Source organism: Zootoca vivipara, chromosome 12, assembly GCF_965207765.1.
Source record: "Zootoca vivipara chromosome 12, rZooViv2.hap1.1, whole genome shotgun sequence".
Classification (NCBI taxonomy): domain Eukaryota; kingdom Metazoa; phylum Chordata; class Lepidosauria; order Squamata; family Lacertidae; genus Zootoca; species Zootoca vivipara.
Genome location: NC_142595.1, coordinates 323,874 through 348,041, shown reverse-complemented (window position 1 = coordinate 348,041; position 24,168 = coordinate 323,874). Strand labels below are relative to the sequence as shown.

Here is a 24,168-nt window from a genome sequence, read left to right as displayed (position 1 = left end):
ACAAGGCATCTCAAAGACGGAAGGAATTTGTCCTCTCCACCAGGTGGATCTCCTGGAGCCTGTGCTCCCTGCCAACATGTGTCCCAGCCTAAAATCTGAAATGCACAAATGGAGACCTTTTACTTCCTCCAACTTATGCTCTTCCTGAACATTTTAAATGAGATGGCCCCATTTTGATTATTGTTTAATCTTCTGTTTTGCAGTCCAAGTCAGCTTATCATTTGTGTTGCCAATGTATCTTGATGGGCTCGTTGAAGCATAAATTGGAAGTCCATAGATGGAGCCGCTTCTTTGTAAAATCTTGGCTGGTCCAGATATTGACATGCCCAGTTAACACCCCACACTTGGTGCTCTACACCCACCACCAGACGTGGTAAAGAAGAGCAGGGCAAATGAAAGCGGGGTTCATGTTTTGAAGGGCAAAGAGTGGCCATTGCTAATAGAAAGGCATCTACATTCCCAAATGTATCAGCACCTGCTCCATGACACTTCATAAGTTGCAGCCAAGAGCTAAGCTCACCCCCCAAAACCTCAAGTGTCCACTGTTAGCAAAGCCATCACCATCTGAACTGGCCTTATCAATGTGTGAAATAATTCAAGATGACAACTATGTTCCTGGTACGATGTACATCTGTTTTTTTATTCTAGGGTTGTTTTTTTATGTTTTAAAAATCCCTATGTACACTGTGTTGTGTGTGTGTGTGAATGTATGTATGTATGTATGACTAAATTCACAGTAGGGGATGCAATATGCACTTTTTTTACTTGTTAGTAAAAGTATACTGTATTATGTGCTTATCATGAGGAAACAAAAAATAATTAAAAAAAACTTTACAAACTGCCTGTTTGCAGTCTTTGGAATGAAAATTCCCCTCTGCACAGTCTGCCTTTGAAAGCATGCTTTTCAAAAATGGCCACTGGAGATTAGCAGCCCAGCCAAGAAGCCTACAACAAAAGCCCACATGCAACCATATTGGCAGCATGAAAAGAAAAATATAGAAAAGAACTGGGCCAAAATTAACAAAATGAATTTCAGTAGGGTTCTACATGTAGGCAGGAAGAACCAGCTGCATAAATATAAGATGCAGTACACCTGGTTTGTCAGTAGTACATGTGAAAAGGATCTAGGGATCTTAGTAGGCCACAAGCTTAACTTGAGTCTACAGTGTGATACAGCAGCAAATAATAATAATAATAATAAAGTTAGGTTATTCTAGGCAGCATCCGCGGAAGTCTAGTGTCCAGATCAAGGGAAGTCATATTTCCACTCTATTCTGCCTTGGCGAAATCACACCTGGAACACTTTCCAGTTCTGGGTGCCACAATTTAAGTAGGATATTGACAAGCTGGAAGGTGTGCAGAGGAGGATGACCAAGCTGTTAAAGTATCAAATGTCATATCACCTATCAATCTCTATCCTCTTTTCCAAGCTATACATACCCAGCTCTTTCAACCATTCCTCATAAGGCTTGGGGTCCAGCCTCTTGATCATCTTGGTTGCTTCCTCTGCACACGTTCTAGCTTGTCAATATCTTTCCTAAATTCTGCAACCCAGAACTGGACACACACTATTCCAGGCGTGGCCTGACCAAGACAGAATAGAGGGGGGCTATGACTTCCCTTGATCTGGTAGCCATCTTCAAATATCTAAGGGGCTGTCACATGGAAGATGGAGCAAGCTTGTTGTCTGATGTGGAGGGTAGGAGTCGAACCCATGGCTTCAAGTTACAAGAAACAAGATTCCGACTCAACAGCAGGAAGAACTTCCTGATGGCAAAAGCTCTCTGACAATGGAACAGACTCCCCTGAGAGGTGATGGACTCTCCTTCCTTGGAGGTTTCTAAGCAGAGGTTGGATGGCCGTATGTCATGGATGCTTTAGCTGAGATTCCTGCATTGCAGGGGGTTGGACTGGATGACCCTTGGGGTCCCTTCCAACTGTATGATTCTGTGATTCTATTTTAAGCTTCTTAGCATAGTCATTGGAATATTAATCTTGCTGTCAGCAAACCACAGGGTCTTTGTAAGCCCAGTAACAGAGTCAGCAGCACGGAATACTTTTTGCCCCTTCTGCCTTGCTTTCACAACAGCTATCCCCGACCCTAGTAGTAGTAGTAGTAGTAGTAGTAATAGGATGCCCATATTTCCAACAGAGAAATGTTGGAGGGTATGCAATCAGCCGAGATGGAAATACACAAAGGGAAGTATGTAGTGTTTGTGGGGGAGGGGGAGGGGGAGAAAGCGGAATTAAGGCATATTTCGGCCCTTTCTTGGAGCACTGGCCCAACTTGGTGGTGTGCAAATGTGGAGCCCTATGTTATAGGAAAAGCCTGCTCCTTTTCCCTTATGGGGTATCCAAGAGCCCATATAGAGTCCTTAAGTGGGTTCCTTATGGGTAGAAGATAATAACAGAGGCCTACCAGAGAATACAGTATTGAGAAGCAAAGCAGACAGTTGTGAGCATCCCCATCTCTGAGTGGCAGATGACTCCAGGGGTGCCTGCGCTTAGCCTGGGTTCCTTTTCATTGGAATGACGGGGCATCCCTCCAGAGAAGTGTGTAGAGGTTTCCCTTACTAGCTTACTTTTCACAAACCAAAAGACCCTTTTCTCTTTTTAACAAAAATATTATTTATTCATTTTTTACAAAAAAAAATTTTACATTTCAACATAAAGCATAAGACCTGTATTTACCCTTTTTAAAAAATATATTTTTATTAAAAGAATTACAACTATAAAGACAAAAATAATATACAAAATGCTATCTAGTATAGTGTTATCTACCCTTGAATGCTCCCTATTTTGCCTATCCTATTCTATACATCAATTTTAACCTCTCTAACTAATAAAAGTCCCGCTTGCTGTTTAGAGTGCTGAAAGAGTCAATAGAAAGTGTCCAATCCTCAAATTCACTATGTTGCAGATGTCGTCTTCCCGGCGGCTCCTTTCCCGGCTGATGACATTCTTGCGGGGGTCTTCTTTTCTCCGGACGTCTTCTCCCAGGTTCCAGCAGATAGGCCGCTGTTCATGCAAGAAAGAGAGAAAAGAGATTCTGTTAGAAAAGGTACTAAATCTCAGGAATGTTAGACCCTCTTGTTGCCCACCCCAAACAAAGAAATGGAAGAAAGTTGCTGCTGGGGGGTTGCCACTCAAGAGGATGGCAGAGAGCAAGGAACCGGACCCTGGGCATACACCAGCGACTGGGGGAGCTCCATAAAGCCACAACAACAACAAAAGGTTTCTTACCGCTATGTATGGAGGGTCGTGAGGGCAGCACCACTCCTCTTGGTCGATCCTGATGGCCTTGATGTTCCTGGCGCTGGTCCAGAGTGGATCCCACGGAGAGCAGAAGATGGTATCTCTGCAGCACAACGCTGATGTTCACGTTGCCTTGGCCTGGCGCGACTTCGGACGTTCTGTCACGAGGAGAAAGGGTTTTTTTGGGAAACGTCACCTCCAAAGAGCCCACCAGACGTCCAAATAATCAACCAGATGCCTCACTCACCTGGCATGCAGCTCAGGAAGTCCTGCGGGTAAGGTTCCCTGTGAACACAGCGGAGCAGCCTCCTCACAAGGCGCTGGACCCTGCCTTTCTGCCGATGTTTACAGGCCCGCTGCATGATGTTCAGGCAGCTCCTCCCTGTCCGCCTGAGCCCTTCTTCCTCGTGCTGCTGCATCTCTTCCAGCCCTGAGTGGCAAGGGAGAAAGCTTGAGCAAGGAATCAGCTTTTCACAAGGCAAAAACTTGCAAAGCACCCCCACCAGAGCTCCTCCCAGGACCAGGGGGTGGGCTAGGGGGATATTTGTGTGTGAGAGAGAGCAGTGAAGTCACATTCCAATCCTCTTGGCATGTTCATCTTGTGGCACCTCTGTCTGCACATACACCTGGGAAGCTGCCTTCCCCTAAAGCCCTTTCTCAGAAGAAGCACCCCTCCCTGCCCTCCGTAAGTCTCACTTACATGTACCGTAGGATGCCATGTCTTCACTGTGGATGAAACTGGCATCCCGGAAAGCCAGATGACCTAGAGAGACAGGGCAAGAAAAGGGACGTCATCTCGGTGCAAAGCAAGCGGAGACAGAGGCAGCTCGGCAGGAGGACAGGTATGCGTCTAGAGGCCTCCGCCCTCGCGGAGCACTCAGAGCAAGGTGGCCTGGGGACATGCCCATCCTCACTGCCATCGTTACCCAGACGTTTCTGTCCCTCCCTACCAGGGAAGGACGTTGCTTGACTTACCCAGAAGCAGGGCTGCCACCCTGGAGACTGCTGGCAGCCTGTTGGCAGGCGGCTTCGTACATGTCAAGGCAGCACTCCGAAGGATGTTCTTGCTGAAGGTCTTGCTCTGTCGGCAAAGGCAAAGGAGAAGTGGCATCAGAGAGGCTTGAGAGCACGGCAGAAGAGCCTGTCACCCCCAAAGACATCCCTGGGCAAAGCTGCCAACAAAGCAGAGTGACCTTACCAGATGCTTGGCAGCCTGGTGGAGAGCAAAGTGGAGGCTAAATTTCTCGGGATGCGCCCACCACTTGACTTGTGGGGCTAGATGGGAAAGAGCCCTCCTTGCGGCCTGCAACACAAGAAGAGAAGAGGGTTACAATATGCAGGACATAGTCTTGGAAGCTCCTGAGAACAATCCCTCCCTCCTACTGCAGAAGTCCACCTCCTTGGCCCTCACCTTGGCCACCTCGTCCTCGTCTTCGAGGTGAATGAGGACGGCGACCAGTTCATTAATGGCTGCTTCTTCTGGTGTTGTTATGGGAAGCCCTTGGTCTCTCACCCAGCCCCGAAGCAGCCCCAGATGTTGGATGGCTGATGCCCGGGCAGAGGCTTCCTCCTGTAGGCAGAAAAGATCAGAGGTTGTGTTTCTCATCAGATCCGTTTCCTTTCTCCTGTCCACCGAGGTGTTTTGAGGCTGCTGAGCCCCCTTCTCCTCCTCCTGAGGGAGACTGGGGGCAGGGGTGACTCTCCCCCTGTGTTTTCCAGGCAGACTTCCAAGAGAAGGTGCTCCAGAGGAACACCCTCCTGAAGCCAGAAGATCTCCACTGCATGCCAGTCTAAACACCAGCCTTCCTCTTCCAAAGCATTCCTCCTCCACCCTGTGTAATGTCATGTGTTCCCTAATACTCACATGGGCAGCCAGACCGCAGTAGGTTGCCGCCAGCATCTTCAGGTCTTCCTCTCCCAGCTCCCTGGACAGGTAGGCTTGGTCTACCAGCTCTATCAACTCTGGGAAGACATCAGCTTCTGCATCAGGGAGGAAATCCAGCAGCGACAGCCGCAGAAGCGAAGGGTCCTACACAAAAGAGAGAATATTTTCAAAGGTCTGAAAGGCGTGCCCACGCTTTTTCTTTGAGAACAGGCCCTTCAGCATTCTGTCAGCAAAAGAGTGCTGGGCCATGATTAGAATCCAGATCTGTGCCCCCCTCCCTCCCTGTGAGCATCACTTGCCATGTCAGAGTCCAGAAGCAGGGATATCCCTCTGACGCTGAGCTTCCGGACTTGCAGGTGGTCATGTTTCAGCCAGGTGAGGAGCTGCTCCAGTGTATCCTCACAGGGATAGACCTGCAGACGGCAGCTGAGCAGCTAAAGAGGCCCAAAGAGAAAGAAAGTCTTCAGTGATGAGAGGCTGAGGCAGGCTCTCCTTTTATCCATCACCTGCAGTTCTGCACAGAGCAAAGCCACTGAAGTGAATGGACCAAAATTTCTCATGTACATCAAATCCAATGGGTCTACTCTGAGGAGCACTAAAACAGGCAACAGTCCTTAGGCTCAAAGGAGCCTTGACATAAACCACAGAATATGGAAGGTAAACGTCCAAATTCTGATGGAGGCTGGTTGGAGAACCAAGGACACAAAAGGAGCCGAAGAACACAAAGCCCAACCCTGGGCAGAAACCAAGCCAGGGCCTCCTTGCTGCACCCATTTCCTCCCGCGTCAGCCCCCCTCACCTCGATGTAGATAGCTGCCGCTACTTGTGGCATTCCGGCAAACTCCTGGTCCTCGAGAGCAGCGGTGATGTTTTCCACTATGGGAGGGATCCACCAGTGTCGCTTTCCGACAGCTCTGAAATGGAGAACCAGATCTGGGTAAGGAAGGGAAAGGCACCGCAGGAAGCCAACAGGGGCACAGTCCGATCCCGTGCCTTGACCTCCGCTTGCCAGACCATTGGGGAAGGTCACCGTGTTCTTCCTCTTACCTCACCATGGCAGACAACCCCTGGCTGAAATTCTCCCGGCAGAAAAGTTGGTCGATGATGGCCGCCTCTACTTGCTCTCCAGTGGTGCCGAGAAGGAGGTGCAGAACTTCTTTAGCCCCTCTGTAACCAAAGCAAGGCCACTTTTAGCAGGCGGGTCATTGCCACCCACTCCAATTCCTTCCCCATCCTTGCTCCCTAGCAGCAGCCTGAAGGAGAGCCTCCCTTGGAAAACCAACCCCCCGAGGTTGAAGGGAAAAGGACTCCATTGGCGCCTTTGCAACACACTACTCACCCGAGGAATTCCTGGTCGTAGTGGAAGTTGACTACCATCCCCAGGAGAGCGATCAGCAGCTGCGGGAAGTTCCGGCGCACAGCTGCCTTGTATACCTCCATCCTGAGGGTGGCGTGCAACAGGCTGCTGAGATGTTGCTGGAAGAGAGAGAGGTGCAAGTCACTTTCCCTGCTTTTCTGCAGAATCCAAAAACCCCTCAATATTACCCTGGGAAGAAGGAAGCCAGAAAGCAGGTGGGTCGTCCTTACCACTTGGGTGGCAGATTCCGCCAAGGGGCTTTGGTAAAGCTGCTCGGCCATGAGATGGAGCAGTTGTTCTTGGTCGGCCGATGCCAAAACCTCCTTCCATACTCTCTCGCAGTCTCTGTGAATGCAAAAACAAGAGCAATGGTCAGATTCAAGTCTTCTGCTTGCTGCCATGCCACACAGAGAGGAAATGGCAGCAAGGGCTTGCTTTCTGAGCAAGCCCTGCACCTTGCTAACCTTTCCCTTAGCCCAGTAGAACCTGCCTGGAGGGCTCCATACCTGAAGGGAAACTGGAGGAGGTATGCAACCACTTTCGCCAGGTGTTGGTGTGGCATGATGGACAAAGCAAAGGCGGCCATGTTTCTGCCCTGCACTGTAGGCCCCTGGGTGATCTTATAGAAGGCCTCCAGCAGCACCTCCACCTGTCGGAGAAAAGGAGAGGGTTGCTGGGAGAGTACAAGGAAGCGGGGCTGTCTGCAGGCAGATCCCTCCATCCCTCATAGAAAGAGGGGCCCCCCTTGACCTGTGCCACCACAGCCATCTTCCTTCGAAGGTACCACTCGGGGTCCTTGGGAGTTTTGGACCCAGGCAGCTCCAGGGCGCCAGTTGCCCCCCCCCCCTATCCATTCTTGGCCAAGAGAAGGAGCTTGCCAGTCTGCTCCCAGGAGGAGGAGGAGGAGGATTCCCCATTGCTGGACCCATGTTTCTCAGGACCCTTGGCTGAGGTTCCTGTCCTGACATTGCCAGGCCTCTCTAAACAAACATGTGTCCTGGCCACCCAATGGCATGAGGTTGCCTCTCCTACAGCAAAGTGGAGAATCTTCTTCTCTCCTACCTTTGCAGACACCTTACCTCCACTTTTGTGCCGCTAAACTGCTTGATGAACTCTTGCAGCAAGTGGGAGATGTCCAAGGGGTTGAAGCTGCTCTCGACAACCAGATCGCTGGCCAGGAAGCACATGGCCTCCAAGAGCTGCTCCTCAGGAAGATAGGCACCAAAGACCTGAAGCAAGAGAGGAAGGTCAGAGATGCCCACAGGTCAGGGCTGGGGAGCAGAAAGCCCAGCTGCTGTCTCTGCGGAACCCAGAATATGTGGCTTGAGAGACCGCTGTGCCTTGTGTGACAGCGACTTACCCTGGCAAGAGAGTAACAATTATTCAGGAACAATTCAGGAACCGCTCCTCCGGTGGATTGGAGGACCTTCCGAGCTCGGATGAGGAGTGTTTGGTTCCACGACGTTCGTGCCAGCGTCTCTGCAAAGGAAAGCCAAAGGGTTAGTTCGGGCCTTGCTCACCCCACCCCATGCTGGAATGCATTCCTTCCAGTCTTACCTTCTTTGCGCCGCAGGATGGGCAGAAGATGGCAGAGGGCCTCTGCTGCCCGCTGCCTGCACTCCGGGTCTGGATCCAATGCACAAAGACAGGAAATGGCCACCAGTTGGCCAAGGGAGGATGCAGGAAGCGCTACCGATGGCTGAGAAGAGACCCAGAGAAGTGACTGATAAGAAACCCATCACTATTTTCCCTATAACATTCTTATTAAATCTTCAAAAGATTCCAAAACATTTAGCATCCTATACAGAAAGAAAACACATTTCTTTTGACTTCCCACCCCTCTTTTCCTGGTGTTTGCTTTTTACTTCTTTTTACTCGCTAGGATTTGCTCTGCTATGGCCCAGCTCTATTCTCAAAATGGGTTATGTGCTGGGATGCCCGATTGTCCCTTGGGCACCTTGCAGGGTGGCCTAGAAGGGGCAGCCGGAAGGCCTTGTCAGCCCTGCACGGTTGCAATGCTTCCTTTCAGGAACTCACATATTCCTGGATCTTCTGCAGGAGGGCGGAAAGATCTTGGAGCGCCTTCCTTCGGATCTTCCCACTCTTCATCCTGGTGATGACATCCGTTATTCTAGCCTTCAGCTGGTCCTTTCTGAAGCCGTCAGGAGGAGGATCAGCGGCACCCAGAGAACCTGTGGTTGAGATGCTGAGGGGAGAGAGGAGGAGCACTTTTGTAAAAAGGTTTTATTGCCTTCCATCCTTCAAAGACCCCAAGCCCACCACCATAAAAATGGACCGGGGGGGGGGAGCGGTTCATATAGCATTACCTTGCAAAAAGATCCTCCTCATCTTCCAGGCTGATTACCGATATTTGATCCTCGTCGAAATCAATTCCCTGTCCATGAGATAAGAGAAACAGGAACGTCAGAATGTGAAGAATGGATCAGACCCATTCCCCATTCATGTTCTTGTGCTGATCAGGAAAGCGCAGACGAGGTAGGTTGGGAAACAAACTGAAAATTTCTGTCCTCCATTTCGTTAGAGACCTTATTCATCCATCCATCCATTTAGAGCATTTGTACCCCTCTCTTAAGCCAAAAAGGCTCCAAGAGAGCCTTCCATGAAATCAAATGCAAGAAACTCCCTAATGGCAGACTTCTCTTGTAATTAACAGTGTGACAAACAGAAATACAACCAACAAGGAAAGGGGACAAGGAGGGCAGAGGAAAAGACAACTCCCAAGCTCAGGCCCCAGTGTCTAGAATGCTGATCCAATGGCTGCCTCCAGATGACAGTTGGGGGAGAGGAGGCCTGAGGGAGCTGGCCTGTCTCAGCAGAGGCCATGGCGCTGTTTCCCATCCGCCAGGCCTCCTGTCTCTCTCTCCCTCGCCTGCACCTGGGAGCAGCCCTTCCCTGCCATGGACTCTGTGGACAGGTGGGCAGCAGGGCTCCCTGCCTCAGCTCTGCAGAAAAACCAGCTCCATCTGGCACCCCCTTCCCCTCCACTGGGCCAGCCGCTCACTCTCTCCTTTCTTCTTCTTCCTCTGTTTTTCCCTTTCCCTGCAAACTCTAGTACAAAGAGAACATCCAGCATGTAGAAATAGAAAGGAAGCCTCTCCCAGATTCACATGTACATAAATAAGGAATCCTCTGTTCAAAATAATATTCAATCGACTGCAATATAGGACGCTGAATTTCCCTTTTTGGCATTCCTTCTCCCCTTCCAAAAACCTGGGCAAAGTTCAACCCTTTCTTTGACTTTGTATAGATCTTTGCCAAACTTGGTGATACCATTAATCTAGGTTCCAGAGTTAAGTCCCCTGGCCATGGCAACCTCCACCTACCTCCAGGTTTCTTTGGGACGCCATCTTCTAATGTAGTGACTGAGCGAAGGTCACTACAGGCCACCTCTGCCAACCTCGAGATGCTGAGGATGCAGGAAGCTCTGTTCAAACGGTCACAAGTTCCGTTGCTAGGCAACGTCAGTTGAGAATGTGGAATTCCCAGCCTCAGGGCCAAGGTTCTAGGAGAGTCCGTGTGGCCTAGTGGCTAGAGCCATGCAACGCGAGGGTGACATTTATACTCTTTGAAACGTAGAGTTTCATACTTTTTCTGTTATTTGTATCCTGCTTTGCAGACTCTGGTTGTCTCCCAAAGCAGCTGACATCAATTTCAAAGAAGGGGAGACAAGTCCTGTCCTCAGGTTAGGAAAGTCCAAAGACAAGACACCCAATGGAAGGGATGCGGGGGAACAAGGCAGAGGAAGAGCCCCTTTCCCTTGGCCCAAGGAGAGGCCTGAGATGTCCCCAGGCAAGTCCTGTCCTGTCCTGTCCTGCTGGGGCCAAGCTGCCCTTCCCCACCCCCAGCTCTTCTTGGACAGAGACGCAGCAACTGACCCTGTGGGCCTTCATGCCCAACATCAGGGGGGCTGTGGGGCTCAAGCCCCTCTCCGATTCCCCTGGGGGGCTTATCTGGCCCCACAGGCAGCAGCAGGCAGTGCCTGGCAAAGGCTCCCCACCTGCTGAATTTCTAGTTACAGGTAGGTAGCCGTGTTGGTCTGAGTCGAAGCAAAATAAAAAAATTCCTTCAGTAGCACCTTAAAGACCAACTAAGTTTTTATTTTGGTATGAGCTTTCGTGTGCACACTTATTTTGCTGAATTTCTGCCTGCCAGAATAATCACAAGTGTGGAAACCCATCTAAAATGGAAGGAAGGAAGGAAGGAAGGAAGGAAGGAAGGAAGGAAGGAAGGAAGGAAGGAAGGAAGGAAGGAAGGAAGGAAGGAAGGAAGGAAGGAAGGAAGGAAGGGGGAAGACAACAATGGAGCTAAAAGGGAATGCCTTGAGCTTGCATAGAACCTGTTGTGTTACTTTCACTTACCACCAGTGTACTTTAACGTGGGTGGAACCCCATTTGAAAGTGTGTCTAGCCAGAATAAACAACTGGCATTCTTGACTCTTTAGCTGTAAATCTGTGGGGTTAAAAAACCTCCTTGTAACAATTTTGGGATGAGTCAGCTTTGTTTCCATTTCACAGGGAGTCTGCCCTGTAAGAGCCCTACCAAATTTTGCCTTTAAAGGCGACCAGCCAGCCTTTGTCTCCAGGGCCTGGGTGAGGTTTTTTGGAACGCCTGAAATTGTCCTCATACTGGAAGAAAAGAAACTCTCAGTGTTTATCTTAGCAGAGCAATCCGAGCCCCAGGATTGCCCTGTGCTTTGCCAGTCTCTTACTGACCATTTAAAAGTCATCCGCTGAAATGAGGAATGCTTTTAATTACCGTTTGGAGTTGACATGTTTCTGGGCTTTGACCAGCTCTACAGGCTGCTCTTTGCTGTTGTTCCACAGAGCGAGTAGCCCCCTTTTGTGTGTGCTGACCTTTGCAGTGGGGTGAAGACCTGGGGATGGAGAGAAGCAGAGCTTCTGCTGCTCCAGAGAAGCGGACATGGAGCAATGGATTCAAATTTGCTGCCAAGGAGTGTGGTGGAGTCTCCTTCTTTGGAGGTCTTTAAGCAGAGGCTTGACAGCCATATGTCAAGAATGCTTTGATGGTGTTTCCTGCTTGGCAGGGGGTTGGACTGGATGGCCCTGGTGGTCTCTTCCAACTTTATGATTCTATGATTCTGAAGGTCAGTGCAGGCTCTGCAAGCACAAGGCCCCAGGTTTGATCCCTGCTGCCATCTGCTCTTAACCTAAGAACCCGAGAAGAGCCCGCTGGATGAGGCCAGTGGCCCACCTAGTCCAGCATCCTGTTCCCACCAGATGCCTATTGTAGAGAGCCAGCAAGCTGCACCCGAGCCCAAGAACCCTCTTCCCTCCTGTGGAGGCAGAGCAGAGCCATCATGGCAAGTAACCATTGGCAGCATCTGTGAATACTCTGAAAGCCATCCAAGTTGGTGGCTATCACTGCCTCCTGGGGGAGCCCATGCCCCATAGCTTAACAGCATGAAGAAAACTTCCTTAACTGTCCCGAATCTTCCAACTTTCAGCTTCATTTGATATACACGAATTCTAGTGTTATTGGGGGGGGGGTGTTATCTGTCCATCTTCTCCATGCCATGCAATTTTTAAAATAAATTTCTATCATCTGCTAATTCTGGGGATTACAGAAGAACCCTTGAATCACCATTTCTCTAAACTAAAAAGTCCCAAATGAAAGGAAACCTTCACGAGTCTTTCATTTTTTAAAAAAAAAACACCAGAGATTTGGAAATAAACCTTGATTCAAGGGTTCTTCTGTAATCCCCAGAATTAGCAGATGCAGAAGCTAGCTGAACTTCTGCATCCTTGAAGGCATTTTTTGTTTTGTTTTGCACTGGGGAGCAAAAAACAGCGTCATAAAACCTAGGATGTTCCATGTATCCAACTGCTGGCAAGTTTTATTCTGTGTGTGTGTGCAACAGATTGAAAGTTTATATCCTGTTATGAAGGTTTCCATGGCAAAGCCAGGCAACAATCAGCAACCAAATATGTTTTAGTTGACTGGGCAGAGGGGGGACTTTTTTTCCTCTCCTCTTCTTGTTCTTGAACAGATCAAGGGAGAATCAGCCGTGCACACAAACTCTTGTTGGGGACTTGCTCTGTGTGGGCTCCAGCTGATGCAGAAGTATTGCTGACGCTTCTGGGGGTGTCCCAGTGCCCTCCCCAAGCAGCAGCAAGTGCAGCAACGCTATCCTGTTAACACCCCCCCCCTTGCAGGGATGACCAGCTTGTGCCTCCTGGAACCATTTAAAAATTCACTTACAGTATTGAATTTTTAGCAATGCAATTCAGCAATACTCTTAGAGTGCTTTTTGATTTATTGTAATGATTTTACTTTCTTTTTTTAAAAAAGACTTGTGTCATTTATTATATACATTATATATAGGCTGCCTTATTTATTGTTCCATAGACCCTCTTCAGACTCTCTGTTCCACGTATTGCTGAAGTGCAAAACCCATGTTTGCTTCAGTCCCCGTGCTTCATGGCCCCATAAATATTTGTCATTCTTCCTGATAATGGCTTGCCCAATATCTTTCCAAAATGTACTGGCATAACACTCCTTTTTCCTTCTCTAGATTTTCTTATGTGCACTTTGCTGGGCTAAGAAACCCCTAATTTGATCATCAGATTTGTCTGTCCTTAAAAGATCTAGCTGATTTTGCTGCTTCTGCACTCTGCATCAAACCAAGAGAGTATTGGAAATTTTGTATTTTACCAAATAGGGTCTGTGGTTCTCTAGCACTGCCTGCTATAAACTAAAAGAGGCTCATATAACAAAAATATAATATTTAGAATATATTGGACCCCATTCCATTTGTTTTAAAAAATGGCTATCTAAGGTACATAACTGTTGGAGATGCAATAGGGATAAATGCTTCTCTAAAACATAAGTTTTTTCATTGTCCTATATTGAAAGATTTTTGGTAGAAGGTAACTGAAACCCAGGGGACCCAGGTGGCACTGTGGTTAAACCACTGAGCCTAGGGCTTGCTGATCAGAAGGTCAGCGGTTTGAATCCCTGTGGCGGGGTGAGCTCCCGTTGCTCGGTCCCAGCTCCTGCCAACCTAGCAGTTCGAAAGCACGTCAAAATGAAAGTAGATAAATAGGAACCGCTACAGCAGGAAGGTAAACGGCGTTTCCATGTGCTGCTCTGGTTTGCCAGAAGCGGCTTTGTCATGCTGGCCACATGACCTGGAAGCTATACGCCGGCTCCCTCGGCCAATAATGTGAGATGAGCGCGCAACCCCAGAGTCGGTCACGACTGGACCTAATGGTCAGGGGTCCCTTTACCTTTACCTTTAACTGAAACTATCAACAGAACTGTATGGAATAACCTTACAGAGCAAAATATCCTTTTGAATTATATACCAAGCACATGGAACCTTACAAATGCACAATATGAATGGAGTCTCCGTGCCCTTACCATGGCAAAAAGACTGATATTGATGAATTTAAAAATAAAAATGTGGCGGTTCCCTTCTAAAATTGGATTGAAGACTTATACAAACTTGCAACATATGAACAACTATATGGGCAATCTATCCAGAAGATAATTTGTATTTTGATGAGTTTTGCCCTCTTCCTGCCCCCTGTTCCTTCATTTTCCTCCTCTCTAAGCTCTTTAATGGCTGAAGAACAGCCTTTAATTTCCTAGTCCTAATCTGTTGGAAGGAAGTGATAGCACTGAGTACCTTCACCTTCTTTGATGTTAGACATCGTTTGAAGAAAGTGAGGCACTGGGAAAGGTGGCTAATGAATAATCTGTATGTAGCTAGTAGCATGTAGACAGTCAGGCAAGCCACACAGGTTAGCTATCTATAAATCGGATGGTGTTGGGCAGGAGCTGGGGAGGCACTGAGGCCTATTGCTGCAAGGCCCTGCTTCTCGCCATCACGTCCCATGAAGAGGGGAGGAGGTGCTGGAGGGAAGGGCTGGTCCTCTGCTTGCTGGGCCCAGCCAGGATGCAGAGCTGGGGGCCAGAGAAGCAGCCTGGCTTCCCCAAGCAGCAGCAGCCAGACCCCCTGCCAAGACTCTTGTGTTTTTGCTCTGTCCCTGCAAGGGAGTCTTGGAAGTCTCATACCTAGCAGGCCATAAAAGGCAAGGAGTGGCCGGGGGGGGGGAGGTCTGGACAGCAGCCATTGCACACAGCCCTGCCCCCTCGCGGGCTGAAGGTGTCAAGCACCGAACCAGCTGATCTTTGGAGCAACAACAACGCTCTCCTTTGGGAGAGATTTAAAGGATGTATTATCAGCAGAGCCTTGATCCAAAGGGAGGACATTGCAGGGAAGGCTTTGCAAATGCCCAGCCCAGCATTTTACCTCGTAAGTGTGGCATCCATGAGGAATCTTATTTCCAAGGCTGCTGCCAGGCTCTTTGTTTATCTCCTGTACACTTTAGATGGCACAGACATTTGCTTAGCAAGAACACATCTCTGCAACACACTTCCAGGCTCAGTCTCCCTCCTCCTCCCTCCTTCTGATCCCTGGGAGCCAGAGCAAGGTCCAGCCTTAGGCTGCCTGTGTGACACACCATCTAAGGAAGGAGTGTCTGGGTAAAAGGGGATTGGGACAAGGGAGGTTGTTAGGTATTGAATGAAGTTCTCACCCTGGCCACCAGAGGTATTGTGTACTGTATATAGTTTTCACTCACCTCCACGTCAGTTAGTTTAGGTGGGAAACCCTGGGCTGTTGTTGTTACAGTGTTGACAACCGGCTGCCTATAAAAGCAGGCCGGCTGAGCTGTTCAGTTCAGTTCCAGCTTACTTATAAAGAACTACAGTACTTGGATAAACCTCTGTGTCATCTGATGTATCCACCCACTATTTAATAGAGGTCATCTTTAAAAATCAAACAAACCAGAACTACCTAGCTGGAAGGGCACCAGTGTGTGGGCTCCTCTGCTTTTCATTCTTTCCGAAAAGCCACGGGCAGAGGGCCAGTTTCAGATGTGTAGAGATCTAACCATCTTGACCATAAATGACTGCAAAGGGAGGGCTGTGAATCGTCAGCGTGAGGTTGGTCCCAAAATACAAATCACTGGGAATCGCCAGAAAAGCTTCTTGCAACCTGCTCTGGGGAAGGAGAAAGGCATTTGCTAGAATGTAATGCAGCCTTTTGACAAAGGAGTTTGCAGCTTGGAATCCGCTGGACTTTTGGATGTGTCTTTTGCTCAGGTGGGGGAAAAACATCCATGTTGTGCATTTACTTTTAGTATATTTGTGTGTCCTGTTCTGGTAGAGAAACGCATGCTGACTCTCCAAGGGGGGACCCACTCTGGATGTTGTTAATGTTGATAATAGAGCTTCTGATGAACCACAGAGAGAGGTTTCCAAGCTATTGGTGGGCTTGTGGTGCATCGTCTGTCCCCCTCCCCCCCACCAAAAATACAAGGGGATGCTGATGTGGAGGATTCTGAACTGAGTGACATTTGGGGAACCGATTTTGTCAGGGTCTTGTCTGCACAGGCATTGGCAATCCAGGCAATCCAGGCACTGTTTTGCTTGCCATGGAAGTCCCTGAATGGCACCACTCGGGGTATTCACTCGACAGCAAAAGCATCACAAAAAGGAAAGCGGCTCCTCACACGAGGAAAACGTCAAAGGTGAGATGTGATGGCTTTGTTTTGGCACCAGATAAGCAAATGGTGTGTGAGGGAACTGGGCCCAGGGATGGAGCCTGTGGAGTTCATGTCTCCACAAGACACCTACAGATGAAGAGAGCCTCAGGTGAGGCAGCTTCCACGGGGCAGCTGGCAGGGGAGCCCCTCCTCTCTGCACCACACATGGCCATGCAGGCACATGGGAAGGGCCTGGAAAGTCCAGCCTCTATGCAGGTGCTCCAAAGGCCGTCCTCAGAAGATGCAGAAGGCAGGAAGACCAAGGCTCTTTTGTATAGGCTAGAGGAAAGCAAGCACAGCATCACGACCCAAGAGGGCGAAACCCACCCATTTAACTTCCTAGAATCTGAAAGGAAAAGGGAAATGACAGTGTGCAGTCGGCCACTGGTTCAAATAAATAACTTTGGCAGTCAGGAAAGTTTAGGAAGGGAGGCTGTGAGGGCAGATATGACTAGCACTTTCCAGGGGGTATTGAGGAGGCAGTTAACACGCTCCGATTCAGAGAGCAGCGCTGAGAACAGGCAAGTGAATAAGCTGATGCTGAACTCCCCTGGCGAGGAAACCAAGGCTGGCTTCCTGAGTTCCCTGGATTCTCCAGAGGAGCCAAGAAATGGAGAGATGGAAGGCCCTCCGCTACAAAACCACGGGGAAACCGGAGGCCCACTGATTGCTCTTCCCAGTGGGCAAAGTGGAGTCCACCTGCAGATGGCGAGCTGTGCCTCTTGGCCTGAGAGAGCAGCAATCGGCTGCAGTCATGTTACCCTGACTGGTGGTGGAGAAGAGGCAAGGGAGGTTCGTGGGAGCGATAAGGGAGCCAAGGGCCTTGAGATAAAGTTGCTGGCAGCTTCAAACCTTGCTTTGGTTTGGGGGGAGGCTGAAAGGCATCCCGGGGAGAGCAGCAGCCAATCCCGCAAGAGTGGGGAAGACCTTGGGGCCTGCAATGAACTGGGCTTTGAGTCAAGCAGCCAGGCAGGGGGCTTCCCGAGCCCTGGGAAAGAGGCAGAAGCAGCAGAAAACCTCAAGCCCACAGCAGTCATGGGGGTGACCCTGCAAAACCCCTCTCACGAGACCAGTGAAAGTGGCAGAAGCAAAACCACTGGAGAAAAGCACCCAGAAAATGGGGGATGTTGTCGGCTGCAGGAACAAAGGAAAACTAAACAAGAGGATGAAAAAGCGCTCAGAGTGGCAGACATGAAGAAGACATTTGAGAAGCGGAAGCTGGCAGGGGAGAAGGCTGCCCCACCTGCTCGTAAAGGTGAGACAGGGGTACTGTGACTGGGGCAGGATTGCCTATGTTTGCAGTGGCTAAGGAGGAGCATTTTAAAAAACTCTTGACTACCATCTTGGTCTCAGAGCACAAGAACACGGAACAGGTAAGAGAGCATCTTGTATTTAGATCGGCAGGTGTTCAAAAATTGCTGGAGTGGCACAGAGTTCTGCTTCAGGCTGGATGTCCAACAGCAGGAAGAAATAAATTAGTGCATTGGGTCGGGGAGAGAGAGAGAGAGAGAGAGAGAGAGAGATTGTTTGTGTGCTTTGCCTGTGAAGTTGACCAGGAAAGAAAGATGGGATCACTGATGTGAAGGGAAGAAAATAAATCAAATAAACCAGCAATACCATAGTACTGCTTTAACCTGCAAAGGATCACACAGGGCTGTGAAATTTTTGCAGCATCCATGTAACTTAGCTGAGCTCAGTGGTAGAGCATATGCTTTGCTTGCAGAAGGTCCCCGGCTCCCTCCCCAATGGCATCTCCAGGGAGGGCTGGGAGAGATCCCCTGTTTCCCAAGACATAGGCGTCAACTTCCAGATAGAAAAATAAGGGAAACCAAGCGATCAGCAGCGGCACAGCACCGGAAGTCGCTTCTGCGCATGTCCAGACATGCGCAGAAGTGACTTCCGGTGCCAGCTCTGCCCGATTTCCGGTGCCCAGACGTGGGCAGAGCGGCACCGGAAATCGGTTCTGTGCATGTTCAGAAGCAACTTGCGGTGCTGGGCTGCCCGTGTCCGCATGTCTGGTCACCAGAAATTGCTTCTGCGCATGCTCAGGCATGCACAGAGGTAATTTCTGAAGCCAAGTGAGTGAGCAGCCAGCCGGGAGCTGGGACATGGCCGTCGGTGCCAGCAGGAGCTGCAAATCTGGGGGATTTACGGGATATTTTTCAATTCAGGAGACCAGCGGGAAACGGATTTAAATCCGGGGGTTTCCCGCGAAAAACGGGAGACTTGACATCTATGCCCCAAGAGCCCCTGCCAGTCAGTGCAGACAGTACTGAGCTCGATGGACCAGTGGCTGGACTCAGTAGAAGGCAGCTTTCTGTATTTTTATAAAATGCCAGCCCATGTCCCTGCCTTCTGCATTTACCCTTTCCACAGATAATCTGGTTAAAAAAATCCATTGCCGACAGCCTGTTTGCAATACTAAGCCCCTGTGAAGTGATGGACTGTCTGCTTTTAACTAGACTTTTCCCCAATGTGGTATTTATTTAGCATCACACAGTTTGTAGCTGGGGTGCTACGGATATTCTGTTATTCTGAGCATTTGATACTTGGGTTATTCTTTGGTTGGAAAAGATGCCGCCTTATTCCAAAAATGGTATAGCATTCTCATATGCAGAACTGGGTGCCCCCCCTTCAGTTGCCTTGGTGATGAAAGAAGACAGAACATAGCGATTTGTAAAAAGTGGTCTTGGGCAAAAATAGCAAAGGAATTTGCTGCCATACCTAGGCTGCCTAGTGCCCCTGGCAAGGAGCTGTCTCAGAGCCCCCTCCTCCCTCTGCTAAGGCACCCAGAGCAACAGGGGAGCACCCCAGGGTGCACACAGGTTCCTAGCCACTCCAAGCTAGAGAGTAGATGCACAGTTTTTGTGCCCTCCTGGGCCTGCTCCCTTGGCAGGGGGCAACATAGCCAACGCCCCAGGTACGCCCCTGCTGCCAGGAGAAATTGGTCTGACCCTGCAGGGCTCTCCTTACATTGTACAGATCTGAGGAATGGCCTTAAGCAAACTTTCTTCCAGTGTTAGGATGTGCCTGCACCCGTGTAATTGCTGATCACCAATGTCCTGTGCCCAAACCTTAAACCAGCCTTCCCCAATTTTGTGCCCTCCAGAGGCTTTGGACTACAGCTCTTATCAGCCCTGCCCATGGGCCACACTGGCTGGGGCAGAGGGGAGCTGGAAATTCTAGAGCTCTTCTTAGGGTCTGGCCCCAGTCTACACGGACCAGCAGCTCCTCTGCAGTTTGAGACAGGAGTCTTTCCATGGGCGTAGCCAGGATTTTTGTAAGGGGGAGGGGAACAGGCCTTTGTTGGCTGGTGGAGAACCTCAGTTGGCTATGCATTTTTATTTATTTTTATTGGTGGGGGCAGCTGCCCCCCTGGCTATGCCCATGAGTCTTTCCCCAAACTGGGACTTTCAACCCCTGCCACTGAGCTGTAACCATTGAGTTGGTTGATGGACCTGCTGGCTCTCCTCAGTGTTGGTGGCCAGGTGAGCTGGGGTGCCTGGGAGGGGGCAGAGTCCATGGATGTTGCATCCCTGAGAAATCCTCTTTCATCCTTTGTAATCCTCTGTTGCTGCCCTCTTGCAATGATAGGCATTTCACTGGTACATAAATGACCAATATTCATGAATCACATGTGATTTTCCTATACTACTACCTCTTTTTAAAAGCTAGATCCCAGCCCTGATAGTACTCCAGATCTATAGCTCCCCTTCCTGGTCAAAAGCTAAATGCAACAGCAAGTCACACTACTGTAAATATGATTCTTGCTATCTGTTTCCCTAACCCAATCTCCCTAGACATAGGAGAGAAAAGTACTGAAGGCCAGTCAGTGTCCAATATAAGCCAATTTTGGGGGGCATTTTGCTTATCTTACCGTACAGTAAATCTAATTTTGAAAGGTTATATAGGCACTACTGTAGTCAAAGACCTCGTAAGTAGCAGTTGCCATGCAGATGACAGGCCTGAAAATGGAATTGCTGCAGGGGTTCTTGAACACATATCCAGAGAGCTATGAACAATGGCTGAAGAGGTTTTTGCTTTGCAATCAGATCAGCTGCAGTATATAGTGTGCCTATGAACCGCTGATCTTATTGAACCCCCTGAATGTGGTCCTTCTCTTGCTGCTTGGAAGAAGTGAGGAAATTCAAGGCAAGCCCTGCACCCGAAAGACTATTTCGGGCATGATGCCCTGCTGCTCTCCTCCAGGCCAGCTGCAGAAAAAGGCAAGCCAAAGGGATGGAGCAGCTCTGAAGGAGTGTTTGGGACTCTTGGGCAAAAGGCAGGTTATGAAGGCTTATGTGGTTTTGGAATGGCAGTGTAAATCAGCGTTTTTCAACCGCTGTTCCGCGGCACACTAGTGTGCCGCGAGACGCTGGCTGGTGTGCCGCGACGTGCGGCGACGAGAAGGGCGATTTGCATTGTCACGTGCCTGGCGGCCGCCAATAACCGGCGCTAACCCGCCGGAAAGGGAGCCGGCCGGGTCACGACGCGGGGCGAGCGCAGCTCTCAACAGCCACCACCACGGGAGGGTGGTTTTAGACAAACTTAAAGAAGCTGGCTGGATGAGCTCAACCTGAAACTTGCTGAGCAAAGGATTGTGCTGGCAGAGAAATCAGCGGCTTGTGAAGCCTTATTACAGGAGATTGCAACCAACACAGCAATTGGCAAGTGTTTCTTACAGTCATAATTATATAGTCAATATAGGGCGGCACAGAGTTAAATTTTTTAACTTTTTTAATGGTGGTGTGCCTCGTGATTTTTTTCATGGAACAAGTGTGCCTTGGCCCAAAAAAGGTTGAGAAACACTGGTGTAAATGATGACATTTCCCTTTCCCAATTTTTTTTTAAAAATAATAATCTAAAAGTCTATTTTAATTTTACCACTGTTTTCTTTCACCCCAACCCATCTTTCAAAAAGCACTGTTCTTTGCTGAATTAACTACAAATACTGTGAAGGACTACAGCGCTAAATGTCTTTACAAAAAACACAACCCCACAATATTTGAAATAGATTAAAACAAATCTACTGTTTAGAAATATTTATTTATGAACCGTATTCATAATCCAGCCCTTCACTAGAAGGTCTCAGGGAAGAAACAGATATCCGCGTTGACCATACACGAGTGCGCACCCAACACGTGAGAAGGAGTAGTTGTGTGTGCGAGCGGGGGGGGGGGGAGCGGGCGAGCGGGGAAGCAGGTGCCGCGGACAAGAAAGGCGCGTGCCCGCCTCCGGCGCTCGCTCCCCTCCCCAACCGGCGCCCCCCCCCCCGCACCTCTCCTTTCTTCGCTTCCTCTTGTTCTTCTCCGGCCGCCTCTCGCGCCGCTCCAGCCCCGCCCTTCCCCTTTCCAGACGCTGGTTGGACGCCTTCCGTCCCGCGCTGGGCGGCGATTGGCTGCCCTCGCCTCTCCCCTCCTGGAGGGAGGGGCATGGGGTTGGCTGAGGAGACACGAGAGGGAGAGGCGGCGCAGGGCGCAGCAGGGGCGTGGTCGTGGGCGGGGCTTGGGCCGATCCCGCCCCCTGACGGCCGGTCCTCGCGCGTGTCCGTCAGTCAGTCGGAGTCGGGCGGCGGCGTCTGAGGCGAGGAGAAAGGAGGCGCGCGGGCGGTGGCGGAGGGCGAGGTAAGGGGAGGCGGACGCGTGTCCGTGTGTATACGCGGTCGCGTGTCGCTCTGGGGAGAGAACCCGAGGCGGCCGCGTTCCCGAGGCGGCTGGGTCTGGGGTGGGGCCTGGGCGCAGGTGGGCAGCGAGGGGGGCGACCTGTGTGGTTTTTTTGGGCGCGGGGGGGGGGTCCTCCCTTCTTGGTGTCCAGGGACGCGCGTGGCTCTTTGGTGGGGCCGCTTCCTCGTTCCTCGCTGTTCTTGCCGCCTCCGCCGCCCTCGCGTCCCTTCCGTGGGGGAAAGGCGCCCGCGACAGTCCGGTGGGAAACGTGTAGAGAGCGGATCAAGGCCCCCCGGGAAAGCGGCGGAAGGAGGTGGCAGAAGTCGCCAGGCGTCGCCGGCCGGCCTCACCTTTTCCATCTCCCCCCTCACAGGACTCCTGCCCTGCCGCCCCACAGGTTGCTCTCCTGCCTCCGAAAGAAACGTACATGATTTTGTATCTTCCTGCAAAATCAAGTACCTAACAGGGATTCAACAAAACAATGCATTTTTTAAAAAACAACAGATTATTGGTATGGAATATGTGGGTCTCATGGGGGGGAGGCTTTAAAAAAAGACATTTGCATCTTCCTTATTTAAAAAATGCTGCATGTCTGATACAGAAAATATACATTTATAAATTTGTAACTGCAGGTGAGAGTATGCCAGGTTTGAAATTGGAGAAGGGAAGTGGAGGTTTGTAATTGTCAGGTCTGAGTGGTTATGTTCAAATAATTTCCATCTTTTGACTCAAAAGGGGGTGGGGGGAGAAAGGGCTCTCAAAGCAGCTTATGTAAGCTACAGTAAGATGCCATTTAAAAGAGCTGGAAAGGGAAAGAGCATGGGCTTCTTTGGAAATAGAGATGCAAAGGGGGGCAAGGCAAGGCGGTGTGTCTTGAGGGTGTGGGGGGCTGCAGATGTGGGGTTAGGATGAGAGGCTTGGGGGTTGTGTGAGCGGTCATGGTGAGACGGTGTGCAGTTTCAGGGAAACATGGATGGGCAAGAAGGGAAGGCATATGGGGTGACTGGGGAGGAACAGCTGCAAGGGATGAACGGGGGGGGGGGACATAAAGGTTTGTTCATGTGAGAGACAGGAAGCTGATAAAGGATGGTGGGTAGCTTTCCAGTTTGGGGAGGGAGGGTTCTGTGTTTTGTGGAGGGGGCGGGTTGTCAGCAGGGTGTAGTTGAGACTTGGGTGCTGGTGACGGAGGAGGGACTTGGGTGTGTTGCTTTATGGGAGCAGTTAATTGAGGAGGAAGGGTTAGGGTTATGTCATGGGGAGAACCAGTAGCTGGTTAGGTGCAGCTGCAGGCAGGTGTTTGGTGCTCTGTTGGTGCAAATTGTGGAGAGGTCAGTGGGAACAAGGATGTCCATTTATGTGGGGCTGCAGGTGTTTCGGGTGGGGTATGTCTCCCTGTGATGGTTGAGGGAGAACAGCACAGCAGCAGATGTTAAAAAGGAAATCTCAAGGAAATCAGGTTTTCTGTTTGGGGAAATAGTGCGTGTGCAATTTTTACAGCTGAATATCATGGGTTAAATGAAGTGTAAAGAGAAATTTTAGGAAATTGAACTCTGAAGAGGGTTTCATAATGCCTGTCTTCTATAGACAGGGTTCTTTCTTTTTATAGTATGTTTTATTAAATTTTCATTTTAAACATAAAGACAGTAAATTCCAACAGTTATCCAGACATCTCTTTCCACATTGCTCTGCCGAGCTTTTGACTTCTCTCCACCCCGTCATTAGGCTTTCCCTCTTCCAATCTACATCTCACAGTCTCTTTTTATAATCCAGTCTACGTTGTAGGATTTATTTCAATCCCACTAGTGTCTTCAAACCTCTACAGTTTTTATTCATATAATCCATAAATTTACTCTAGTCTCTTTGGAATTTTGCCTCATCCTGGCTTCGGATCTTGCAGGTCAGTTTTGCCAGTTCCGCATAGTCCATCATCTTCGTCTGCCACTCCTCTACCGTTGGTACTTCTTATAATTTCCACTTTGGGGCTATTAATGTTCTCACTGCTGTTGTTGCATACATAAACAATCTTTGGTCTACCTTAGCAATTTCCTCTCCCATTAAACCCAGCAAAAAAACTTCCGGCTTTTTGGGAAAGGTATATTTGAACATCTTTTTCAGTTCATTATAGATCAATTCCCAAAACAATTTTATCTTTTCACATGCCCACTACATATGATAGAACTCTCCATCTTTCTCTTTACATTTCCAACATGTTTTGATACTCATCCTATACATTTTAGCCAAGTTAACCGGTATTTTCTTTTAAGGTAACACATGCTGTAAACTTTAGACCTTCATTCCATAATTTCAACCATGCATCAAATTCAATGTTATACCCAAAATCCATTGCCCATTTTATCATCACTTCCTTTGTCTGTAAACCATTCCAACAAGAAATTATACATTTTAGATAATAAT

At 49.4% G+C, this 24,168-nt stretch overlaps 2 protein-coding genes across 6 annotated transcripts in view; one reads left to right on the top strand and one right to left on the bottom strand.

Moving 5' to 3' along the window:
- Window positions 1-2,686: 2,686 nt before the first annotated feature.
- Window positions 2,687-15,226, bottom strand: LOC118095861 (uncharacterized). 2 transcript variants are annotated; one of them, XM_088655730.1, is made up of 19 exons: window positions 15,125-15,226; window positions 8,825-8,892; window positions 8,535-8,703; window positions 8,055-8,196; window positions 7,858-7,976; window positions 7,577-7,726; window positions 7,004-7,146; window positions 6,728-6,842; window positions 6,480-6,616; window positions 6,188-6,307; window positions 5,940-6,054; window positions 5,440-5,574; window positions 5,120-5,284; window positions 4,667-4,825; window positions 4,454-4,558; window positions 4,231-4,336; window positions 3,956-4,018; window positions 3,503-3,685; window positions 2,687-3,413 (listed from the first exon to the last, which is right to left on the bottom strand). In XM_088655730.1, exons 3-19 carry the CDS (start codon window positions 8,604-8,606, stop codon window positions 3,379-3,381), a joined length of 2,064 nt encoding a protein of 687 aa, XP_088511856.1. In that variant the 5' UTR covers window positions 8,607-8,703; window positions 8,825-8,892; window positions 15,125-15,226; the 3' UTR covers window positions 2,687-3,378. The 2 variants fall into 2 exon arrangements, with proteins under 2 accessions (XP_088511856.1, XP_088511857.1); XM_088655731.1 differs by lacking the exon at window positions 15,125-15,226 and having other exon boundaries at window positions 8,825-8,932.
- Window positions 15,227-15,509: 283 nt separating this feature from the next.
- The window catches only part of CORO1C (coronin 1C), an 81,313-nt gene continuing 72,654 nt past the window's right edge, over window positions 15,510-24,168 (top strand). The window contains exon 1 of one of the 4 annotated variants that reach the window (XM_035134427.3): window positions 15,510-15,647. Coding sequence is in view for 2 of the 4 variants with exons in the window: in XM_060282033.2 (XP_060138016.2) it covers window positions 15,980-17,345 (1,366 nt within the window). In the remaining 2 variants the exon portion in view is untranslated. Of the gene's footprint in view, window positions 17,346-21,650; window positions 21,715-24,168 lie in introns of those variants that run through there. The other 3 variants (XM_060282033.2, XM_060282034.2, XM_035134426.3) reach the window with 3 other exon arrangements.

What these genes read in the sequence shown, in the direction of transcription:
- LOC118095861 (XM_088655730.1), bottom strand. Translation starts at nt 8,606, where the DNA reads ATGAAGAGTGGGAAGATCCGAAGGAAGGCGCTCCAAGATCTTTCCGCC. An exon ending in ACGAGGACGAGGTGGCCAAG is followed by an intron (nt 4,559 to 4,666) that starts GTGAGGGCCAAG and finishes CTTGTGTTGCAG; the next exon opens with GCCGCAAGGAGGGCTCTTTC. An exon ending in GGTGGCAGCCCTGCTTCTGG is followed by an intron (nt 4,019 to 4,230) that starts GTAAGTCAAGCA and finishes CTGTCTCTCTAG; the next exon opens with GTCATCTGGCTTTCCGGGAT.